The sequence below is a fragment of the Macaca nemestrina genome, chromosome 7, assembly GCF_043159975.1.
Source record: "Macaca nemestrina isolate mMacNem1 chromosome 7, mMacNem.hap1, whole genome shotgun sequence".
Lineage (NCBI taxonomy): Eukaryota > Metazoa > Chordata > Mammalia > Primates > Cercopithecidae > Macaca > Macaca nemestrina.
The window spans coordinates 69,918,594-69,942,518 of NC_092131.1; the positions used below are offsets into that span (position 1 = coordinate 69,918,594).

Below are 23,925 nucleotides of genomic sequence, written 5' to 3' on the forward strand. Positions count from 1 at the left end.
CAGAAATGCTAGTTGATATCCCTTGTTTTATCTTTATCATAGCTCTTAACATGTTTCTATTTACTGTATCTGTTCATTGTTGTCTTGCCTCATTACAAGATAAATCCCATGAAAGTAGGAACTTGTCTGTTTTGTTCTAGGTTGTAGGTAATTTGAAGTGTTTCTTGTGTGAATGAGAACACAATGACAAGCATTATTTGTTCACTAACAACTGTATCTTTATTGCATTTCCATGTTTGTCACAATATTTAATGCCATATGGATAAATTTTTTTTTTTTGAGATGGTGCCTAGCTCTGTCACCCAGACTGGAGTGCAATAGTGCAATCTTGTCTCATTGCAACCTCCGCCTCCTGGGTTCAAGCAATTTTCTTGCCTCAGCCTCCCAAGTAGCTGGTATTACAGGCGCACACCACCAGGCCCAGCTGATTTTTGTATTTTTAGTAGAGACAGGGTTTCACCATGTTGCTGGGCTGGTTTCAAACTCCTGACCTCAGGTGATCTACTCACCTCAGTCTTCCAAAGTGATGGGATTACAGATGTCAGCCACCGTGCCTGCCCAAAATGGGATTTTTAAAAAGGATTTCATACTCAAAGAGGATCTACAAAGTTTTAGAAACCATTACATTGACTTTGATCTGTTATTTCAAATACTAACCTAGAAACTGCAGTACTTATCTATCCTTTGTGGGTCTAAAACTACCCTTAAAAGAAAGAAAGGCTCTTTCGAAGGCAGTGACAATTGTTAATTTTAAAAAGGGGGAGTTTCAGGCCGGGTGGTGGCTCACACCTGTAATCCCAGCACTTTGGGAGGTCAAGGTGGGTGGATCACGAGGTCAAGAGATAGAGACCAAAAGGGTGAAACTCTGTCTCTCCTAAAAATACAAAAATCAGCTGGGCATGGTGGCAGGCGCCTGTAGTCCAATCTACTCGGGAGGCTGAGGCAGGAGAATAGCTTGAACCTGGGAGGCGGAGGTTGCAGTGAGTTGAGATGGCCCCACTACACTCCAGCCTGGCGACAGAGCGAGACTCCATCTCAAAAAAAAAAAAAAAGGAGTTTCTAATTAAATTGTTGCTAAATATGCAGCAAGAATAATTGTGTCTACTTCAGATTTACACTGAGATGTTAAGATTTAAACTTAAATATGTTGACTTGTTTAAACGCAATTCTAGTTTACTTCCTTACAGCACTGCTTATTGCAAAAAGAATTATATTCTCCCCTAAATTATGCTAGTACTTTTTTTTATTTATAACTTTGATGAATCTTTTTATTTAACTTTGGACACTGAGGTAGAAAATAAATTCTGGAAATGGGAATCTAGAAACATTATGTAGATTTTTAATTTAGTTATTTTTCTTTCCTTTCTTTTATTTATTTATTTTTTCTGTCGCCCAGGTTGGAGTGCAGCGGCGCCATCTCGGCTCACTGCAAGCTCCACCTCCCGGGTTCACGCCATTCTCCTGCCTCAGCCTCCTGAGTAGCTGGGACTACAGGCGCCCGCCACCACGCCTGGGTAATTTTTTTTGTTTGTATTTTAGAAAAGACGGGTTTTCACCGTGTTAGCCAGGATAGTCTCGATATCCTGACCTCGTGATCCGCCCGTCTCGGCCTCCTAAAGTGCTAGGATTACAGGCGTGAGCCACCGCGCCCAGCCTAATTTAGTTATTTTTCAACCAACACATAAATCAACTAAGAAATCTGTAAATCATTAACTATCCAATTTATAAGATTTAGGGTAATTTTCATGATGACCTGAAGACTCATGTGCTCTAACAAAAATCAGATTCTGTAAGGAATTTGTTTAATAAATGTATCAGCACTCGTGCTACCAAATATCTCTCTAAATATGTGAAATAAATTAATATTTCTCAATGTCTTCTCATTTTCATACTAAAAATTTCTGAGATTGTTTATTTAGACTACAAATAAAGACAAATAATATTCAATTCCTAACAACAAAGATGGGACTTTCTTGGCCGATATGAATGATGGCTCATAAAAGTGTATTCCGAATTCATAAAAAAGCAAATCTCAAGGTAATATAAAAACATATTTTTAAGGAGCCTTTTATTATAACGCTTGTGTTGTGAAAAGTATCCTTAACCAATATTACTTGCCTAGTGATGTTAATCCACAAATAGTACATTATTTCAGCAATGAAATAAAAAATAGAATATTAATTTAAGAATCTACAAGTGCAAATTTGCTATCTAAAATTTACAATGTTTCTGAAAGAAATAAAACATTGTTGAGGAGCAATAATTAAAACAATGATGCCAAGTTAAGGTATTTCTAGAGTCACATTATCACAAATTCTTGATTTCTAAGAATATTATATGAATTTTTAACCTGCTGAATATAATATTAAAATACATGTTTTCTAACTTAGAAGTAACCTTTAAGTCATAACAAAACATGATAGTCAATCATAATGAAGAGGGGTAACTTTTGTAAAGAAGTTGTTCCCAGTACTAAAAATATTTTATTATGTATTACTAAAGACTATAAGAAATACATAAAGTGCATTTGGTCTCATAAGCATTGGTTTTCCTTCTTTAACACTTTTAACCAAATGAAAAAAGGGTTTTCCTACTGCTGAAAAGTTATTTGCAAAATGTCTTTTATTCCACATTATCAGTCAATGTTTATTTTTCTAGTTTTATGTAGCTTATGGGAAACAAATGAAACACTATGTTTATTTGAGCTATTTTTTGATGTTTGATCCACTATACTTTTATACCTAGGCTAAATATTGTCCTGATATATTAAAGATAGATCCTATATTCTCCTTTCAAAGCCATATCCGTCATTTTGATTTTTTTCCAAGTCATTAATTCTCTATTTCATTCTTTTTATCGTAGCCTTAAATATTCAGGGAGACCCTACAGTTTCTCATCTGAAAGCTAATAAGCCACTACTTTGAAGCTGCTAACTACAGTTGCCCAGTCAGGAGGTCATAATAAGAATGATGGAGATAATAATAGCCCTTATCATCATCATCATATTAATCCCACTAGTCACAACCACAACTTTCTCAGGCCTCAGTATATTCTCTATTCCTTACAGCAGTTAATGAACTAAAACACCCAAGAAACAAAGTCCCCTTTTTGCTCAGGGATCTCAAAGTACTTTGTCTATTGGATTTTTATATTGCATATGATAATTACATGAGATGACTAGAAAAAGGTGCAGAAGGTTAAGCATATTTTTTTTACTCATTATTATTTAATTTTAAATAACTGATGGAGCATGAACCAATACCCAAGGGAGTATTGAAGGATGTAGAAAGGAAAGCTATGGAAATGTACTCATTTAATAAGTCTGATTCCCTTGAAGAGCAGTATTTGTGGGAAGAATATTAAAGAGGAATATCAGAATAAATATTTCTATTACCCTTGAAAATGATACCAGTAAAAAAAGGAGTTGGCAGCAACACTCTCGTACTTGGGAAGTTTACAGGAAGGCTTCTGAAGAACCATTAGGGTTACCAAGCAACACTAATGATGGCATAATGCAATTTTAACAGCCGAAAGAGGTTTCCATACTGCAGAAAATATACTTCCTCCACCACCAATAGACTAATCACAGCACTCAAAACTCCTTCACTAAAAATGCAGTACTTAAACGTTTCAAATTTTCTATACTCGAAGTTTCCCAAATACCAGTTACTGACACTGCCAGTGTCAGAGTTCCAAGGAAACCTGGTTTAAATATGAATGCCTAGGCCTAGTTTTCAGAAGTTTCTAAAGCTGGGCATTGGGACTTAAAGCTTTTAAAAGATTCCCAGGTATGTTTGATATGCAGCAAAGTTAGAAAATCATTGTTACTTCCCTTAAAAAGCCAACACACTAAGAGTAAAGGAATTAATAATTTAAGTCATCAATAACTTGTTCTTCAGAAAAATTAGTTGACATGTGAGTGTGAGGTGCTTCATAAAAAAAAAACTTCAGCCAAATCAAATTTAAAGGAATTTAATTGAGCAATGAGCAATTCGTGAATCCGGCAGCCCCCAGAATCACAGCAGGTTCACAGAGACTCCAGCGCAGACACGTGGTGGAAGAAGACTTATAGATAAAAAAAGGGAAAAGATGTTCAGAAATTGGCCATGAGGTACAGAAACAGCTGGATGGGTTACAGGTTGGCGTTTACCTTATTTGAACATGGTTTGAACACTTAGCAGTTTATGAGTGGTTGAAGTGTGGCTGCTGGGATCGGCCAAGACTCAGTTATTGTTACAGGCACATACTCCTGTTAGGTTTTCAATTTTGTCTATTAAGCTAGGTTACAGTTCATCCACCAGGACTCAAATATACAAGTACAGAGTCCTTCTCAGGCCATATTTAGTTTGCCTTAACATGCTTATATGAGAAAGACTAGAAGACCAAAAGCAGGGAGAGAGACTCTCAACAGATAGGCAATGGTTCCCAATACCAGCATCAATGACTTCCAAGTTTTGCCTTGTCCTAATAAACCCGCCAATTCAATATAAGGATATTTTGTTGAGTGCTTAAAAACTGACCATGTGTCAAGTTTTGTCTAAGAACGTTGCAAATATTAACTTATTTAATCTTCACAACAGTCCTATGATGTAAGTACCTTGATTTGCTCCATTTTATAGATGAGAAAACTAAATCTAAGATGACGAAATGAAGTTATTGACCTCAGGTCACGCAGCTGTTAAGCAGCTGAGTGCCACAGTTCCTGTTCCTAACTATTGTGTACTGTTGCCATTTAGTTGTGGTAGATGGACAGTTAGATGTTGAGGAAATGTCCCCTGAGGAATTTATAGGCCAATAGAAAACAGCTAGATAATCAAGTTTCTTTCATCTGTGTTTTTGAAAATGAGAACAAAAACTGTGTCTTGCCCAAGCAAATCCTGGTTGACCTTCCATCTTCCTCATGGCTGGTTATTTTTGCAAGAACCCTGCACTTGGTTTGCCATATTCTTGCCCTTGTTCCTTCCTGTGCTTTTGTCAGAAAAATGAAAGGAAAATTAGAATGTATGTTCAATGAAGAGTGGAGTCAGTTTTATTTTATCTCGAACAGGAATGTAACCAGATGTTGGTTGTGATGATTCTAGAGATTCTCACTTTGGAGAAGATGCTATCATAGGGAAAGGATTAAAACTCAGAGAAATTGATGCAATCATCAATTTTATTCTTATGGATCCATCCTAGGTTTGCAAATGAAACAAGATGCAGCTGCAGGTGAGACAGCACTCATTTGAGAGGAATGTTTGGTAGACCCCCAGCTTTAAAGTCTCCACAGCTGTTTGAAATTTTATTTTGCCTATTTACCTCTTTGTTTTGCATGTTCATTCGTCTGCTTGTGGACTCAATGAGATAATTTATAAGAATAATTTACAAGAAAATAAGTTGTTTTACAGTTTTGTAATATCAGTTTTCAATATTTGAGAAGTATTTTTTTTTTCTGAATTTCTCCTCTTTCCTTAACCAGACTCTATTCACTTGAATAATTCAGTGAATTATATTTAATTGGTATTCTGATAAATAGTATGACCACTTAATTGGGAAAAGTGCCTGATAAAAAGATTTCCTTTAATGCTTTTCAATTACTATACATTACTGCTATAGCAGAATTTACTAAATAGAGGGGAAAAAATCCTTACTTATTACAAATGTCCTAAAATCTGTTTATAGTAGTTTATGGGACTGAACTAATGTTACTCATCTAGAATTTAGCTTTTTTAAACTCCAAGGATTTGTCCTATTCTAATAGCTATCAAAGGGGGTAGTACTTAATAATTATTTTAATATTTCTTAATTACTTATTTCCTATTAATTAGAACATATTCACTGTATCTTCATAAGTAAAAAGAAACATGTTTATGGGTTTTTGGTGTTCTTCAACTATTGGTATCTCTATGATAGTTATGTAAATAAGAATGATTATTAAAGTAAAAATGCTGAAAGAATTTAAACATAACTTTGCTAATATTGTGGGACAGAAATTATTTTTATTCTCATTTTTCAGTTAAGCAGTATGAGGCATGAGTGAACAAATAACCTGCCCATGGTACATAGTGTTAAAAAGTTAAGCATAAAGCTGCCTCCTTACATATTCTAAGTTTGGCTTAAAGGTTTCTCTGTCCTTAATGAACCCAAATGGATATTACACAGATTGTAACCTACTCTTGTGCTAGTTACTAAGTTTTGGCTAATCAAAGGTGCCTAACTGTTCAAACTGTTCAAATCAGGCCAACAGTGGGCTATGACCAATTTGGCTGCTTCTGTACCTCCTTTTTCTGTACATCACTTCCTTTTTCTGTTCATAAGTCTTCTACCGTGTGGCTCTGCTAGAGCCTCTCTGAACCTTTTCTGCTTTGAGGGCTTCCCAATTTGCAAGTTGTTCTTTGCTCAATTAAACTTAGTTAAATTTAATTTGTTTAAGGGTTTTCTTTTAACAGATGGTATCAGAAGTGGGATTTGAAGAAGCACTTCAAGTGACTACCAGGAGTACCAAGCCAGGTACCCACCAGGCCCACTGTGTTCACTGCTTCGCAACTAGGGATTGGGATTATGGTTAAATTCTCTCTCTCTCTGATTCTGAAGCTCCACAAATTGGTGTTTTGAGCTATCCGAGTTTGTTTGAGCACATTTCTGATTCAGACTGTGTTTGGACATCACAAGAGAAACTGAACCAAGTCCAGAATTGAATTGCATCCAATAATTAACTGGCTTGGATCCAGTTAGAGGCCTCAGATGTCTGACTGAGTCAGACAGAAACTGGTAGTAAATGGTAATACTGCAGGGTATGCAAACTGCAGCTTTCAGAAATTTACAGAGACTTTTGTGTCTGTCCCTCTTGTTTCTTTTACTTGTGTGCTTACGTAGGGAAAGATCATTGGCTAATTTGATCAGGGAGATCTGAGAGCCAAAGCCAGTATTCAAGGTAAAAATGAGATCCTTAATTTTTTTTTTTTTTTTTTTTTTTCTGAGACACAGTCTCGCTCTGTCGCCCAGGCTGGAGTGCAGTGACGCAATCTCGGCTCACTGCAAGCTCCGCCTCCCGGGTTCACACCATTCTCCTGCCTCAGACTCCAGAGTAGCTGGGACTATAGGCGCCTGCCACCACCACGCCCAGTTAATTTAATTTTTTGTATTTTTAGTAGAGACAGGGTTTCACTGTGTTAGCCAGGATGGTCTCGATCTCCTGACCTTGTGATCTGCTCACCTTGGCCTCCCAAAGTGCTGGGATTACAGGCAAGATCCCTAACTTCTAAAGAACTGAGTACTCCACCTTCCAGGTATGTCCACATTTACAGGTATAGGTTCTAGGCCCCAGAAGCAGCAAATACTTATAGAAATGGCAAAATCTTACTAAAGATAATTTAAAATTACAGTGGAATGTTCCAAATGAACAACACTACACTTGAAGAGTGCATTTGAAAATGAGGGCTTCCAAATTAGTCTTATCTAGGGATGCCTCTTGATGTGCAAAAGCTTCTGCAAAGATTTCAGTATTTTTATCGCTTTTAAAAAAAGACTCTATAAAAGATCAATAAAAAATGTAAGTAACTAATTGATAAGAAAAATTTAATCTGCTAACCTTTTGACTAAGTTACTATCCCACCCTAAAGTCAAAAAGAAAGGTATCTTGAATAAAGTGTTTATAAAAGTAGGCCTTTTTTATGATTGCCATTCTAACTGGTGTGAGATGGTATCTCATTGTGGTTTTGATGCTGCAGAGGATGTGGAGAAATAGGAACACTTTTACACTGTTGGTGGGAGTGTAAACAAGTTCAACCATTGTGGAAGACAGTGTGGTGATTCCTCAAGGATCTAGAACTAGAAACACCATTTGACCCAGCAATCCCATTACTGGGTATATACCCAAAGGATTATAAATCATTCTACCATAAAGACACATGCACACATACGTTTACTGTGACACTACTCACGATAGCAAAGACTTGGAACCAACCCAAATGTCCATCAATAATAGACTGGATAAGGAAATGTGGCACATATACACCATGAAATACTATGCAGCCATAAAAAAGGATAAAAAGGATAAGTTCATGTCCTTTGCAGGGACATGGATGTAGCGGGAAACCATCATTCTCAGCAAACTAACACAAGAACAGAAAACCAAACACTGCACGTTCTCACTCATAAGTAGGAGTTGAACAATGAGAACACATGGACATAGGGAGGGGAACATCACACACTGGGGCCTGTCGGAGGGTCGGGGACTAGGAGAGGAACAACATCAGGAGAAATACCTAATGTAGGTGACAGGTTGATAGGTGCTGCAAACCATCAAAGCAAGTGTATACCTATGTAACAAAACTGCACGTTCTGCACATGTATCCCAGAAATTAAAGTATAAAAATAAATAAATAAATAGAAAAGATCATGGTGGGGCAACCAGCCTTCCCACACCATGTACACGTCGAAAAAAAAAAAATGTAGGCCTTCAGGCAAAGTAGACTTGTGTCTTCTCTTTTTCAGATCTATTCATGCTAACTCGAGGTACAGAAAATGCTGGGCCTGATGCGGGGGCTCACACCTATAATCCCAGCACTTTAGGAGGCCAAGGCGGTTGGATCATGAGGTCAGGAGTTCAAGACCAGCCTGACCAAGAGACCAGCCTGACCAATATGGTGAAACCTCGTCTCTACTAAAAATACAAAAATTAGCCAGGCGTGATGGCAGGCACCTGTAATTTCAGCTACTTGGGAGGCTGAGGTAGGAGAATTGCTTAAAACCGGGAGGCTGAGGTTGCAGTGAGTCGATGTGCCATTGCACTCCAGCCTGGCAGCCTGGGCAACAGAGCTAGACTCTGACTAAAAAAAAAAACCAAAAAGTTATCTTTGCCCTATTTTTTTTTTTAGTGGGCTACACCTTGAACTCAGTAATTTTATCTAAGAAATAGTAACTGAAAAGGCTACCTACCTATTGAACTAAATTGATCTCCAAAATGCACTTTTCTGGTATTTAACTGGCTATCTTGAAACCTTTTAGTAAAATAAATTTACATCTATAAAGGAAACCTCCATATATAAGTTTGTGTTCATTAGAAATGCCTGCCATTGTTTTACATTTACATAACAAGTCATACTTTCTTTAAGCTGCTTTTCTGAACATTTCCTCTTAATTGAACTTTCATTTACATCAGATTTTCCTTGATTTGAACAAATGATGCTATTATATTTAGGCCTAAAATCTTAGCTATGTACTTTTGAAATATACAGTTTCTTGTTTCACCTGAGCTGTCCTTTTAGAAATGCAAATTTAGAGCTGCCTAGCTAACAATTGCTTAGGGCAATGAAACAGGGCAATTGAAAGAGAGATAGTCTGAATGGGGGGAAAAAACTGAAAGCCAGCAAATGAGAACACTTTATGAAAGCTGTAAATCTGCTTCTATGTGTCTCTGTGTCTCTATGTCTATATGTCTATATGTCTATATGTCTATATGTCTATATGTGTTATTTGTAGATGATAATGTTTGGTAAATAAAGCTAGCTTCAAAGTTGTTGGTAAAATAGGAATGACTTCAAAATTGTTGGTGAAATACAATTCAATAATTGCTTGATTTGACGGTGAGCTTATGTATGTTTTTGGTTTTGAGCCTCTAGATTCAGGGGTCTGGATAGATGGTCATTGTGAGGCCTAGAGATATGTTCTCAACACCTAGACCAGAGGCTACAAGGCAGAATCAATGGCACCTTTGTTGCTTCATAATTGATCAGAAACAAAACATTGGTCCACTCTTTAACCTACGTCATAGATTAAAGAGAACATTGCCTGCATAAGTTAAAGAGTACATTGCCAGGAGGCTTTTGCTCACCTGGATGGGCATCATTTGTTAGGTCTTTTTTCCCATGGTTTGGAGTAAATGAGGCAATAGTTAGAAATTTATCCCTCACGCTGGGCTCTATAACAGATTGTACTGCAAAGGCTATGGTTTCACAACGGATTTGAAATTCTCTTATTAAAGTTATGCTAAATAACAGAATTGATCTAGATGACTTACTGGCTAAACAAAGAAGTACTGGCTGTCGCCGATACTTCTAGTTGCACGTAGAGGCATACGTTGGGTATTACGGAGATTCAGTAGTAGGAGATTAATGAGCAGACTGCTTGGTTGAAAATGGTAGACATTTTATGTAGCCCATTCTTTGATCTATTTGATTTTAGTTGGTTTGGTTCACTGGGACCTGGCTAAGGAGCACACCCCAAACTCTTGGTATTATCCTCCTGATAGACATAATAGTCTCCCTGGTGCACTGTATTCTCTCAAAAGTTTTAAATGTTTGCATGCAGTCATCTCAACGATGTCAAATGATCTCTCTTCAACTGTAGTGATAAAAGCTCAAAAGAAAAATGTGGGCACCATAACTTGTGAATGATGTGGTGAGACCAGAAACTCAGAAAGATGTTAACTGAGTGTGGCACGAAGGCACTATGTTTTGAACATACTCTCACCTAAGTGAGAAACTGACCAAAAGGGGGAAATTGCTAAACAAAAAATAACCTGAAGTCCTTGTTTCCACCTTACAAACCTACTTTCCACCTTACAAACCTACTTTCCTACCTATTTTCCAGTAAAATTTAAGACCAAATAAGTGCACTTTTAAATGGTGACAGAGTGATATCAATGCCTAAATTTTTGGTCAATCTCTCAACATTGAGTGATTACCAAAAGGGAGGAATTGTTTAGCCCAAAGCTGCCTGCTTATGTATTCTAAGTTTGGCCTCAAAATTTCTCTATACATAGTGAACTGTAACCTTAGTGGATGTGCAAACAGACTGCAACCTACTGTTGCACCAGTCACTGAGTTTTGGCGAATCAAAGGTGGTCAACCATTCAAACCATGTTCAAATAAGGCAAACACTGGACTATAGCCAACGTGGCTGCTTCTGTACCTCACTTCCATTTTCTGTAGCCTACTTTCTTTCTCTGTCCGTAAATTTTTCACCATGAGGCACACGGGAGTCTCTCTGAACCTATTCTGATTTGGGGGCTGCCCAATTTGTGAATCATTCTGTGCTCAGTTAAACTCTGTTACACATAATTTGTCTAAGATTTTTCTTTAAACAATAACCAGTGATTTCCCAAAGCCAAGATTCTAAACAATGCATTCTGATTCCTGATGCCACCTACTTAGTCATGGCACTGTGGCACTACTTCCCTCATTAGAGGGAGGGTCATGTATGGTATGGCCTTATGTGTATCATATGGAGTTCTTGAAATGGGCACATTTGACTTAGCAGTGAAACTAGTGTTTCTCCTAAGCAGTCTGACTCATTTCTGTGGGAAATATTGTAGCTTCTTTAGTATTTACCAATTATTTATCTTATTGTACTTTAGGTAGAGATCATGAGTAGGGTGGTACATTTTGGTTTTGGTCACTGTAATGTGGGAATCCTGAAACAATAGTCAAACTTTTCTCAATTTTAGATAGTTTGCAGAATGACATTCATGTGTCATTTAAAAGGACTTTAATTGATAGAGGATCATTGTTCTTGGAGTCAAATTGATCTGGTTTCCAGTCCTCCTGTTTCTATCACCTATCAGCTTTCATGTGCTGGACAAGTCTCTCTCTCTCTCTCTCTCTCTCTCTCTCTCTCTCTCTCTCTCTCTGACACACACACACACACACACACACACACAAACACACACACACCCCTTCCTTGTATAAGAAATGAAGATTTCTAATTCATAGGAATCTTGGGGAAAACTAAATGGGATAAAATGTAAAGCACTTAGCAAAATGTGTCACTTACAAAGTAGATACTGAGTAAATGAGTAAATGTTACTTCTCTTTCCTTCTCTGCCTGCCCTGCTGCTATATTTTAAACTCTGGTTACTGACAGTTTTATGTAACTGCTATGAAATCTGAAGGGAGCTGAACTGTCAGTCTAATTCATGGGAATTGGTTATTTTCACAATGGTGTTTTAGGGCCCCAAATGTGTGGCATAGCTATATGTGTCAGTCACAGGAAAAATGAAGGAAGCTTATTTGGATACTATTTTACTAATCATTGATACCTATCTCTGGTTGTGGTGGGCTACCTTATTTATATTACTTAAAATTATATTTAAAGCAAACATTCCCAAAATTGTTGATGATAAGGTGTAGTTTCATATCTAGCCCTGCCAAACCTTTGCATATCACTTTGTGTTTTATTCCTATATATTGCTAACCTCAGTGCCATCTTCAATATGCTTAACAGTATGCTGTGTGTAACGTTAAAACGATTTTATGAAGTTATTTTTAAACATACTTAAATAATATTATTAATCTTATGAAAATGTAACAAAATGTTACTAATCTGGATTAATATCTAATCTGATTTTAAAGCCGTAGAATCTAATGCAAAGACTGATTTTCTTGAGGTCATATGGAATCTGTGAATTTCTAGATCAAAATCCTTCTAACATTTATGAGATATTTTGAACTTCCCAAATAAATAGCATCACTAGTGTCCTTTCTCATAGAAAAAAAATGCATAAATACAAATACATTTTGCTCAGCTTTCAGTGGTACTTACATGCAAAGAAATGAAGCAAAGTTTTGTTTGTTTAAAGTAAATCTAATACTATCTAAGTAATTTTATATGGCTAGATCATGCAGAAGCATTTTAAAGCCTGAATCACCTCAATTCTCCACTTTCTCTTGTGGAACACCAATAATGATTAATAATAATATTAATAGTATCTTCAACTTACTGAGCTTTTAATATGCCTGGCAGTCGTAGATGGTGCTTGATTTTGTTGTTGTTGCTGTTTGTTTATTGCCATGCAACTACCATTCATTACATACTTTGGGTAGTTTTATCTCAATTTTTCCTCTTGAAATCCACCCTGCTACCCTCCCACTTCTGGATAAAGTTGACACTGCTAGCTCCAAGGGCGGATTATATCATCCAGGTCAGCCAGCTATATTCCTCAGACCCTGCTAATGAATTCAGTGGCAGATGCTCTCATATTCTGGAATTTTACTCACCTTCCTTACAAGCTAATAAGTTAGTCTGTTGCTGTTTCATAGAGGTTGGCAGAAGATACAAGATTCCTGGGTCAGGCAGAGGACTTTATTGCTTATGGCACAGCCAGCAAGCATGATTTGCATTAGTTCTCTTTGCCTCCCGTTCTCATATGGGTGATGCGCTATGAGTCCAGATGGATGCTATGCAGCAGTGGGTTTTGTCACAGTTGAAGGACACTGATCTTGAAGAAACCACCACTTTATAGCAAGAAGTAACCAAGCCTTCCTTCTGACCTTGAAATAGACATTAGCTGATTGCTCAAGCTTGGTTGCTGCAAACACAACCTTGAGAAATAATCCAGGTACAGAACAGTCAGCAGTCAGGGCCTCACATTCTTGGCATACTCAGCAAAATATATGGAAGGCAAAAAATGCAGAGAGGACTGCCTCCCAACAGAAAAATGTTCTCAGACAGCCCAAAAGAGAAAATAACATGTTCTCTTTCCTTTGAAATTTGAGCCTGGAAAGAAGACATGTTTTACTTTCTGCATCTATCTTACCACAGAGGAATAACCAGACTGAGTATGAAGCCAACATGGCACAAATCAGAGATGAGAAATGGAGACTGAAAAAAGATTCTAGTGAGTTGTGGGTCAAGTGCACCCTGAAGCCAGATCTTCTCAAGACTTTTCACACATGTGAGCTAATTGAGTTTTCATACTAAAACAGTTCTGACTGTTTGGCATTTGCCATGCATTGTTTCACCACAACAGCCTTATGGAAGAGATGTCATTATCTTGACCTTATAGATGAGTGAAACGTGCATCACAAAGATTCAGTTGCCCACTATTACACAATAACAAAACAGAGTCACATCTGCTGATGGGAAACTCCATGCTCTTAACACTTAAATTATTAGTACTCAAATTTATTGTACTTTAGAATCATTGAGAATCGAGATCTACCCCAGACCTAATTAATCAAAATATCTATGGGTGAGGCACAGAGGCCATGAATTTTTAATAAGTTCTCAGATGATTCTGATGCTGGAATTATGGATCACTTGTTGAGAAACATTTGCCTTACACGAACATGCGATTTTAGGGATTCTGCTGCCTGATTTTCTGATACTATGCCCTTATTAAAAAGTCCTGCTTCTGGAGGAATAATACTTGAAGCTTTGTCAGTTATGTAAACTATAAATCAAAGGAAATCCTTTTCTGAGAAGAACTTTATTGGGAGAAGTGGAGAAAAATCAGAAAACATGAGGTCCTGAGCTGAGGGAAGGAGGGGTAGAAATGGGACCTAAAAAGGGAAAAGGGAAAAAAGACAGACTTGAAGTTCTATTTCACCAATTATTGCCTAAGAAGTTCCTTTTTGTTTAATTAATAATTGTGTGTGTGTGTGTGTGTGTGTTAATTTCAGGTACCAGAGTTTATATATAGGAAGACTTTTGAAAAAGACATACAGACATTTTGGTTTGCTAGTTACAGTGGCTCATTGGACATAAAGGAAAATGTTTAACTTAATTATTGACTTTGAATAGACATTTTGTCACTGCTAATAAGATTAGCTAGATTAATAGTTGTTCAAGGGTTGTGGAGATGGAAAGAACAGAGTGAGAGTTATTATTCATCAATATTTGGACATTCTTTCACAGAATAGTTATGGAAGTCATGTGTGCTATTGTAAAATATCATCCTGCTTGCCTATCAAGTCTTGGTTTGTTTTTCTCTCTCTCTTTTTAAATTTAAGGGAAGTGTCAGTTGCCTTTTGAGATAGGTATTATTTTTTGAAAGTCAGAACTATTTTTGTACATAGTATTCTACAGTGACCTCCTCTATGTAACATGTCCTCCGTTAAGTGGAATCTAGCATATAGTCTTTGTATTCTTAAATTCTTAAAGCTGGGAATACTTGAAGTCTTCCTTATTAACATTTCCAAGCATGTAGGCACTGAGGGTGGGCTAGAGTTATTCAGTGACGAGTTAATATGCTAGCTGATAGCATTTCCCACTTCTCATTTTCTCTTATACTTCTTGTCCACTCAAAATTGAAGACTTAGATCAACCTGGCTTAAAGAGGTATTTATTTTTAAAGTTTTAAGTTCCTTATTGCTCCAAAGAGTTCTGGTAACATTCCTGTAGTCTCAATCTTAAATGGGTATAATATTTCTAGTTTCTGGCTAATTCAGTTGAGTTTAAGGTATGTTTTGACAGTAATTACGTTTATTATAAAAGTGAACATTCTAACCAAAGTTTTAATGATTTTATGTAAAATTATATCTTTTCTTTAGATGGTGCTCCTCTCTCCCCAATAGTATGATAAGGAAGCATTTTGATATTTCAATTTTAACTGGCTCATTCAGTTCATAGGCCTCCTCAACTTTGTCATACTTGCAGAACCCCTTCTTTTCTAGTTGATATCAGAAGCTGGGCTGTATTTGGTCATTCCTAACACAGTCCTTTTACAAGTATGCTCACTTGAATACCCTGTCTCCAGATATTTAACAAAATACTAAGTGATCACTTACAACATTATCTCTGTGTCTGCCTTCCCCTTGGGAAACCATGTCATTTCAACATTGTGGAAACTGTCTTCTTTTAAGCCAACAAACTGAAATTTATTGAATGAAAAGAAAGATATCCGTCTGCATATGTGGAAGAGGTTCTCATTAGCTCAAAGTTGTGTGGTGCAATGAGAGAGAAACATAGACTTTGCAATACTGTATTTTACAAGTACCCACCACAGTTATGTGTGCTACAGGCAAAAGTTGTATGAACATCTATTAATTACTTCAGTTTAATACCACACTCTGATGTGGTACATTGGAATAAAAAAGAGAATGAACAAGATTTTCAAAACAGAATCCCATTGTTAGAGTGTTTTCAGATCAATACAAATATGACATCTCTATTATTTGTTTAAAATAGGTTGGAAATATATTGCCATTTTAAAAATGAATCATCCCTACTATTCTCCAGGTGAAATTCTTGCCTTTTTTCTCAAGCCAAAATCACATGTTCAACATTTTTGTACAATGGTCAGGGTTAAAATGGATGAGGAGTCAAAGGTTTTCAAGTGTGATCCCTTTTCTGTGGGTACTATGTAAGAAGATGACCTGGGAAATGCTATTCTGGGAACACAAGGCCACTTATAAAAAAGATAGTAATTCACAGACATTAAACTAATATGTTTTAACTTCTATAAATCATGTTTCATTTTAGTCTCTCTCTCTGAGGAGAGGCTCATTACATTAGGGTGGGAGAGGGCTTGACTCCAACTTCTTTATAGGTAACACAAACATGCTTGGAAATCAGGTAGGTGTGTGTTTAGGGGAGGGACAGGAGGGATTACTAAATACTTTTCCTGCTACAGCAGCCCATCAAGGGGTAAGACTGAAGGACTAAACCACTATCTTTTTCCTCTAGTGTAAAGGTGAGGTAGGGAGAGTGGAAAGTTTTAATAAGTGAGGTTGACAAAATTAAAGAGAGATGAAGAAGTCCTGAAAGCCACAGAAAAAAAGAGACGCATGGTCAGGTCAAGCAGATTCTAAGGGTTGCCAGTCTACAGTCATTGAGGTCCCCTGTGGTCACTGAGCCAAGAGTTTTACCATGCAGCCTCTGTGGCAGGGTGAGCTCACTCCTCAGCAGAGGCTGGGGGAGACCACAGGGCTCATGGGCTGTACTGGGACTATAGAAGACTCAGAGAAAGCTGCAGCCCACAGGAACTGAAGTGCAGGCCTCCCCAAGCTGAGAGGTTGATTCACAGGCTCTGACAGCTGCAGACTCCAACAAACTGCAGCCAGGAAGCAGACAGATAAACAAAGGACCTGGCCCCAGAGAGCAAAAGGAAGAGAGAGCCCCTTTCCCAAGGACTTGACCTTATCCCTTCCTCCAGTAGCATGCATAAAACCTCCTCCTCATATTCATTCTAAAGCCATTATAGGGATGTCAAAAGAGAAAGAGGAGGCCAGCTGAGAGGCTGTCCAAACTTATTCAAATGAAATTTTTAATTTTTTCATGGCTATTTAAATTTTTAGCTCAACTGGATGCTTGACTATTTGTTTAATTTTTTCGCTCAGCTAATGTATTGGAAGGAGCTTGGAATTTTGTTCAGATTAGTTGAAACCAAATGACAAAATGTGTTTTCTCTGCACATCTAAGTTACGAGTTTAATTTCCCACCTTGCTCTAGCTTTTAAAAATAATAAAAGAGACTTGCATAGTGAGAGAAAAAAAGAAATGACGAAAGTCCAGTTATCCTTAGTCATATTGTGATAATGTATAGAACCATATAAAGCATAGAGTTACAGGGCATTTGAAGGCATTTGAACTCTGTGTCCCCAACTCTGCTTCTGGAATCACTGCTATTACCTGCTTGGAAAATATTCCTTTTTGCTCATTTTGATATGAAAATAAAACTGCTGTTTTTAAAGTCTGTTAAAAACAAACTTTCCTAGTGATTTCTTACATTCTCCAGAGATTGATATGGCCATCACTGAACAAGGCAGAAAATATGTCTTCTTATGTCAAAATCTGATTTTTCTATTTCTTTTACCCACTGTCTTCTGGCACATCTTTAGGAGATCGTTTTCTCCTTCCGTTATGTTTCCTCAGGATGTAAATCGGCAATTACTTAGCTCCCAAAACAAACTCTGAGGTTATAAATGAGGGTAGACAGGAATTTTATCTGTGAGAGATTAAGACATCATCCAGTTAGTTTGGTGACAACGGAGTGCAACTGAGTGCATTACTTCCTGTTCATTCTGGCTCAACTTTTTCTTCTTTCTCTCTGTCCACCTCTCTCTCCCTTTTTGAACTAGCCGACTTTTCTTTTTAACAAAATAATTCAGGGTATAACCACAAACTTGGTAAAATTCCCAAAAGTAATCTGAAAACTTTCTTCTTAAAATCTAAGTGACACGTAAGTCAACTAAGCTAGTGTGTGTGTGTGAGTGTGTGTGTGTGTTACCAAGTAATCCACTGAAACAATAAAATTCAAATAGCAAAGGCAACTTGCAACAGCATAATACATCTGTTTATTTAGTTAATATTACAATGATAACAGGTTAAAAGCACTAAATTTGTATCCTCTTAGAAGGATAATAATTAAGATTTTGTTTTATAAATTTCACAGTTCTTAACCATTAAAAATGTATTTTCCAAAGGAGCAATAATATACATTTTGTTTAAGGGACAGATTTAAACTTTCTGATTTATGACCCAAAACATATTTGTTTATTAGTTTAAACAAAACATTAGGGATATCTTAACTCTTGGTTACTGCTTTCAGGAAAGCACAAAGTTGCTGAAGCAAATATACACAAAATGTATTTTTCAGTAGTGATTTCAACCATTGTATATCATGTCAATGAGTGAACCTGAGAACCCCAGATTTAGTATCTCCAGATCTTTGTAACACATTCTAGCTTAAACAATCAACCAACAAACATGTATTTAGTGCCTACTATGTACAAGCCAGCATACTAAAGCAATACAGGAAATACAAATAATTAAAATGATTGGCCTCACCCTGCTCAGGCTTCCAATGTAGCTGGCAATATTAAACACAGACACAAATTATTCCACTTTCAATGTCCTCAAAAAAAGTGATGATGTTAACTGGATCATATGTAAGAATCGCCTCTGCTGGAACCTAGAGGAAGCCGGGGTATCTTCAGCAGTGATTAAAGTCTCTGTCTGAATTCCTCAGCTCCAGGTTTGAGTGCTGCTTGAACTCCTGAAACTGAAAGTGTTCCAGCCAGACTCACACCTGTCACCATTAGTGGCTATACTTAGACTCATGGACTCATGACAATGGAGCAAGATAAACAAGTATATATATGTCCACATCGTATATATATATATATGTAAATATATATACACTCAAATCATATATAAGGTGACGTTCCCCCATATATGTCTCCTGGAAAGCCAGGAGTTCAGGACTTTCCACTGTGCATGGAGAGGAGGATAACCCACATTGTCATTTATTTATTATCCTAATAAGACAAACAAGAGACTATAATAAGAAAAGTATGAAAAATCTCCAAACTTCATTCAACACAATCAAAAATAGAAAAGCTAGAGGAAAGGATAAGACAAGAGGGCCCAGCATTGAGGAGAGGCGTTGAGATGACCAGGGAGTGGGGCGAGAGCTTGCCCCCACTTCCACTTCCATGCCCACCCCCGGGGTCTCAAAGAAAAGACCTGGGGCTAGGCAAGCAGAGAAAAGGAAAGCAGAGACACATTTTCCAACACCACAAATAAATTAATAAATACATAAGTTAAACAGGAAAATAACTTTTAGGCACCGCTTGAAAGGCAGCAACCCTCTAGAGAACAGGCAGGCCCCACTCTGGAGCCGGCAGGTTGCGGCGACATTGCCAACACTGGCGGACTCTGAAGACGTCGCCCTGGGTCCCCTGCCCCTGGCGCCCGGTCTTTTGAGATACACTGGAGCAGGAAACCCTATCTCTTGTTACTTTTAGGTCGGTTCCTCCCGAAGCTTGGGTAAGGGAGAAAGCCAAGGCGAGCTGTAGCCCTGCAACCGAACCCTGAACCCCGAGGAACGTGCGCCCTGCACTACCCTGCCCTGCCTAACGCAAACGCGCGGCCCGGGAGCGCCCAACGTTTGGTCTTTGAAAACGCCCAGCAGGAAGGTGATTCCTATTACGCGCCCCCCACTCTGACCTCGCAATCTTGTAAAAACTCCTCATTCGACCCTCCTTTTTGCTCCAAAAGAGGGCTTGGATGGGGACTCCAGAAAGCCTGGAGTTCGAGGCGCGGGACCTATCTTACTAAGCACCCGGCTCCACTCTGGGTGGAGTGAGAATGGTGGTGGCGGGCGGGGGAGGAGGAGTCAGGGAAAGATGCACCTTCACCCAAGAGTAGGAGAAAAGACCAGCTGCTTAGATCTTTCTCAAGTCTGACTTTCCTTAAGGTAGGGAGGGCTGCGCAAAGGGAGAGCGGTCATTCCCGAGACTCCAGTAGGGGCACCAGGCAGAACCCAGACAGCGGCCCCGCGCGGCTAGAGACTAACTCCGAGGGAAACCAGTGGCGGTATCCGTGGCTCAGCTTAAACAAATAGAAATAACAACTGGAGGGGCTGAGGATCAGACTGAGTTGTTAATGAGTTCGTGATCTGCCCTGGCGGGACCGTGCAGAAGAAAGGATCGAAGTTGCAGGGTAGGGAAAATAGAAGGGTCAGAGGAGTAAACGCAGTGGAGGAAGGAACAGAAAGTAGGAGACCCAGAAAAAGGTAGCCCGAAAGCCTTCCCAGTTTCTACGCAAAGCTCTCACTTCTACCATTGTCGCGCGCCTTTCCTGGGTCCCTCCGTCAGAGGCTCGCAGTGTCCTAGCCCCACGTTATCCCGACCGCACCCTGGCGCACTGGATACCGTCCCTTTCGCACCCGTCCTTCCCTTCTCCTCATTCTCCCCCTCTTTTGGAGCAGGGCCCCTGCGTGGCCAGGGCTCAGAGCGTCGTGATCCGGGACGTGCAGGTGCCATTACGGAAGACGCCGCCGGACTCCAGGTTCTCAGGTTGGAAATCTTCCACACTGTAGGCACGGCTCTTGAGTGCGGTGGCGTAATAGTCAACCGGCTCCTCCGCGGCGTTGTCCATCCAGCTGAGGCACAGGATGCGTTGGAAAGAGCGCTTGAAGTTGTCTGAGAGAAAGCCATAGAGGATGGGGTTGGCGCAGCTGTTGGCATAGCCGAGGATGACCGACAGCTGGCTCACCGTGGCGTCGTCCTGCTCAGCAAACACGTTGACCAGCTGCACCACGTAGAAAGGCATCCAGCAGATGACAAACACCATCACCACCATCATCACCATTAAGGTGATCTTGCGCTCCGAGCGCTTGCGCTGCTGCCAGCCGGCCTTGAGGGCCACCATGCGCATCTTGGCAATGATGAGCACGTAGCACAGGCAGATAGCCCCGACGGGCAGCAGGAAGCCCATGAGAAATGTGTACAACACGAAGCCCACCAGCCAGCGTTGAGCGGGCTCTGGCATGAGCATGTTGCAGGCCACCGTGCCGTCGCTGTTGGCCGCGGTGCGAGAGAAGACCACGATGGGCAGGATGACTAGCAGCGATAGCACCCACACCCCCAGGTTTACTACCTTGGCCACGGTGGGCCGGCGGTAGCGGGCCGCCTTGATCGGATGCACCACGGCCACGTAGCGGTCCACGCTAAGCACAGTCAGACAGTAGATGCTGGTGAACATGTTGACCGCGTCCACGCTAAGCACGAGGCGGCAGAGCAGCGCACCGAAGGGCCAGTGGCGCAACAACGTGGAGGTGACCAGGAAGGGCACGCTGAGCATGAGCAGCTCATCAGCAATGGCCAGATTTAGGATATAGATGTTGGTGGCCGTCTTCATCTTGGCATAGCGCAGGATCACGTAGATGACCATAGAGTTCCCACACAGCCCCACCAGGCACACCACGGAGTAGATGAAAGAGATGAGGATGGCGCTGCCCTGGCCCTCGCTCAAGGTCCCGTTCTGGGACGCGTTTCTCCCCGGCTCCTCCATGCCGTCCGCAGCGCCGGCCCCGGGGCCCCTGCTGCCGCCGCCTTCGCCGCAGCTGCCCGGGCTGGGACTAGGAGAGGAGGAAGGAGAGGAGGCGGTGCCATTGGGGAACATCCCAGCTGAGGGGGCCCAGTGGGGCTGCCAGGGCTGGGGCTCTCTCCTAGCGCACCTGCCGCCTGCGCCCTGTCTCGGCACCCTACCGCTTGCCTGCAGCCCAAAGCCGCCTAGCGCCTCCGGGTAGAGCGCAACCGCTGCGGGGAGCGCGGCTCCTACCGGCGCCGGCGGGGCGCACAGCCCAGCAGCTGCCTGGGCGCTGCCGTTTGCAGCTCCGGGGTGCTCGGGCACACGCGACCTTGGAGAGGGGAGGCCAGGATGCGGGAGCCCCGAGCGGCACAGCCATTAACTGGGGCGGCTCTGGGCTGGTGAATGATTAATAGGCACCACCAGCGCGTCAGCAGCTACGAAAAAAGTGAGTGGGGGTGGAGAAAGAGAGGGAGGAGAGCACATAGGTGGCTTGTCCCCCCTACCCCCATTCTTTTTCCTTCCCAGTCCTGCACTCTGCTCAACTTCAGTGGCTGCTTCCGGGGTTCCCTCGCAGCACCATCTCTCTCTCAGATGAACCAAGAGAGTTCCTCGGTTTTACTGGAGAGCGGGTGGGAACCAAAGATATAGATTCTGTCCCATCCCACTCCTCTCCTACCCAAAGCAAAGACTCAAACGGACCCATGAACATGGATGTCTGGAGTTCATCTCAGTTTCCCTCTATTGCTGCCCTTTTCTCTGGAGACCCCAGCTCCTCTCCCCTCCTGCAGTCCAGAACCCTACTCTCCCTCTTCCCACCCTCGCTTGCCTTGCAGCTCAGACCCGCCAGGGAAGCTCTGGGCCCTCCTTACCCAGAGCGCTCAACCTCCAGACTGAGGAGTAGATGGCCGGTGTAAAGTGCATGAGCGGTCTGGTAGCAGGTTGACGTTCTTCGCGCAGTCCAACTCCCTTCTTTGCGCCTGGCCCCAGCACAGGTGCCCACGCAATTACTCTTAGAGTCGCGGAAACTGACCCTAAGCTGCGAGCCTTATGAGAAGAAAGGCCAACCACCGTGCGTTAGGGGCTTCTGCGCTATAACACAGCAGGCAGCTTAGGCTGTTGGAAGTGTTCAGGGACCTGAGTGAACCATTTGCAAATCTCTTAATAAAGCTCGTAGCGTTCCGATCCCCCCGTGTCTACCACAGGAATATCGACTGCAGAAACGAGGACGCGCGGCTGGGAGCTCTGGAGGAGCTTGAGACTCCCTACAGAACGTGCCAGGCTCCGTATTAGGAATCCACCTAGGTGTTCACTCGGGAAAGATAAGGCTGCGCCGCTTGGAAGGGCTCCACCCGCGTCCCTGCTGTACTTTGTACCCTGGAGAGTTGGCGGCTTCTGGGAGACGAGAGTTTAAAGGCTTGGGCGGGCGGGGACGCCAGCTCTTCTAAATCCAGGTGAGGAGCTGCCGCCATGCGATGACCAGACCTGTCACCAACCACAGGAATGGCAGGGCGATATTCGAATTTTTCCGGGAAGTGCTAGGATGACAGCTCTTTCTGAGGCTTGATGTGTGACCTGGATCTGAGTCACGTGCCCAAACCATTAGGAGACATCACTGTAGGCAAGCCTGAGGCTCGCTGACTTCATTTAAGAATCAAAACGGTTTCCCTGTAAGAAGGAATGGATGTTCAATTATCAGGATTTTAAACGAACCCTGGGACTTCCCACCATTCTTACCCTAGCGTCTCTTTGGCTTTCCAACTGTTCCTGTGGAAGGAAGAATCACACTCCATACAACTCCCCTGTTCCTTTTCATAAACGTTGCTTTGCTCGGTAAGATCCCTGCAAGTCTTTATCTGAAACTTGTCTGTTCACAGGAAGAGTGACCCGCAGCAGCTTATTGCTCTGCCTCCTTCAAGGTTTGCTGTCTCCAGTTTTTCCTTAGTTTCTCCTTCTCCTCAACCAGGCTGTGCCCACTGTACTGAGTCTCAGTTTTCCTCCTCTCAGTAGACTTTACTCCGAGGAGAGGCTAAACTCCTCATGGAGGCTATCTGTACCAGTCCTGAATGAAGAAATGGATGCAGAAATTAAAAACAAAAAAGTATAATTCCTAATGCCCTGTTGCTTTATACAGGTAATCACTGACATATACTGTATATGTTTTAGTTCTCAAAACTAAATGTCTTGAAAAGGAAAGACTAACTTCTGTAGTGTGTTGATGATAGCAATCAAAGATTAAAATAAATGATGGCAGACTTTCATAGGAATGTGTGCAATTATTAATGAGGAATGTGCTAGGGTGGAATTTGAGGTTTCATAAGACTCAAACTGTTTTAATCCATTGTTTTACCTGAACAAATTGCCGTCTTTAAAGTGGAATGTACAATTGGTGTTTAGCTATATTTATTTT

At 40.8% G+C, this 23,925-nt stretch overlaps 1 protein-coding gene across 2 annotated transcripts; it reads right to left on the bottom strand.

The window, feature by feature from the left end:
• Positions 1-17,972: 17,972 nt before the first annotated feature.
• On the bottom strand, positions 17,973-23,238 carry LOC105478011 (somatostatin receptor 1). Of its 2 annotated transcripts, XM_071100275.1 has the most exons (2): positions 22,388-23,238; positions 17,973-21,564 (listed from the first exon to the last, which is right to left on the bottom strand). In XM_071100275.1, exon 2 carries the CDS (start codon positions 21,495-21,497, stop codon positions 20,433-20,435), a length of 1,065 nt encoding a protein of 354 aa, XP_070956376.1. In that variant the 5' UTR covers positions 21,498-21,564; positions 22,388-23,238; the 3' UTR covers positions 17,973-20,432. The 2 variants fall into 2 exon arrangements, with proteins under 2 accessions (XP_070956376.1, XP_011733278.1); XM_011734976.3 differs by having other exon boundaries at positions 17,973-23,238.
• Positions 23,239-23,925: the final 687 nt, after the last annotated feature.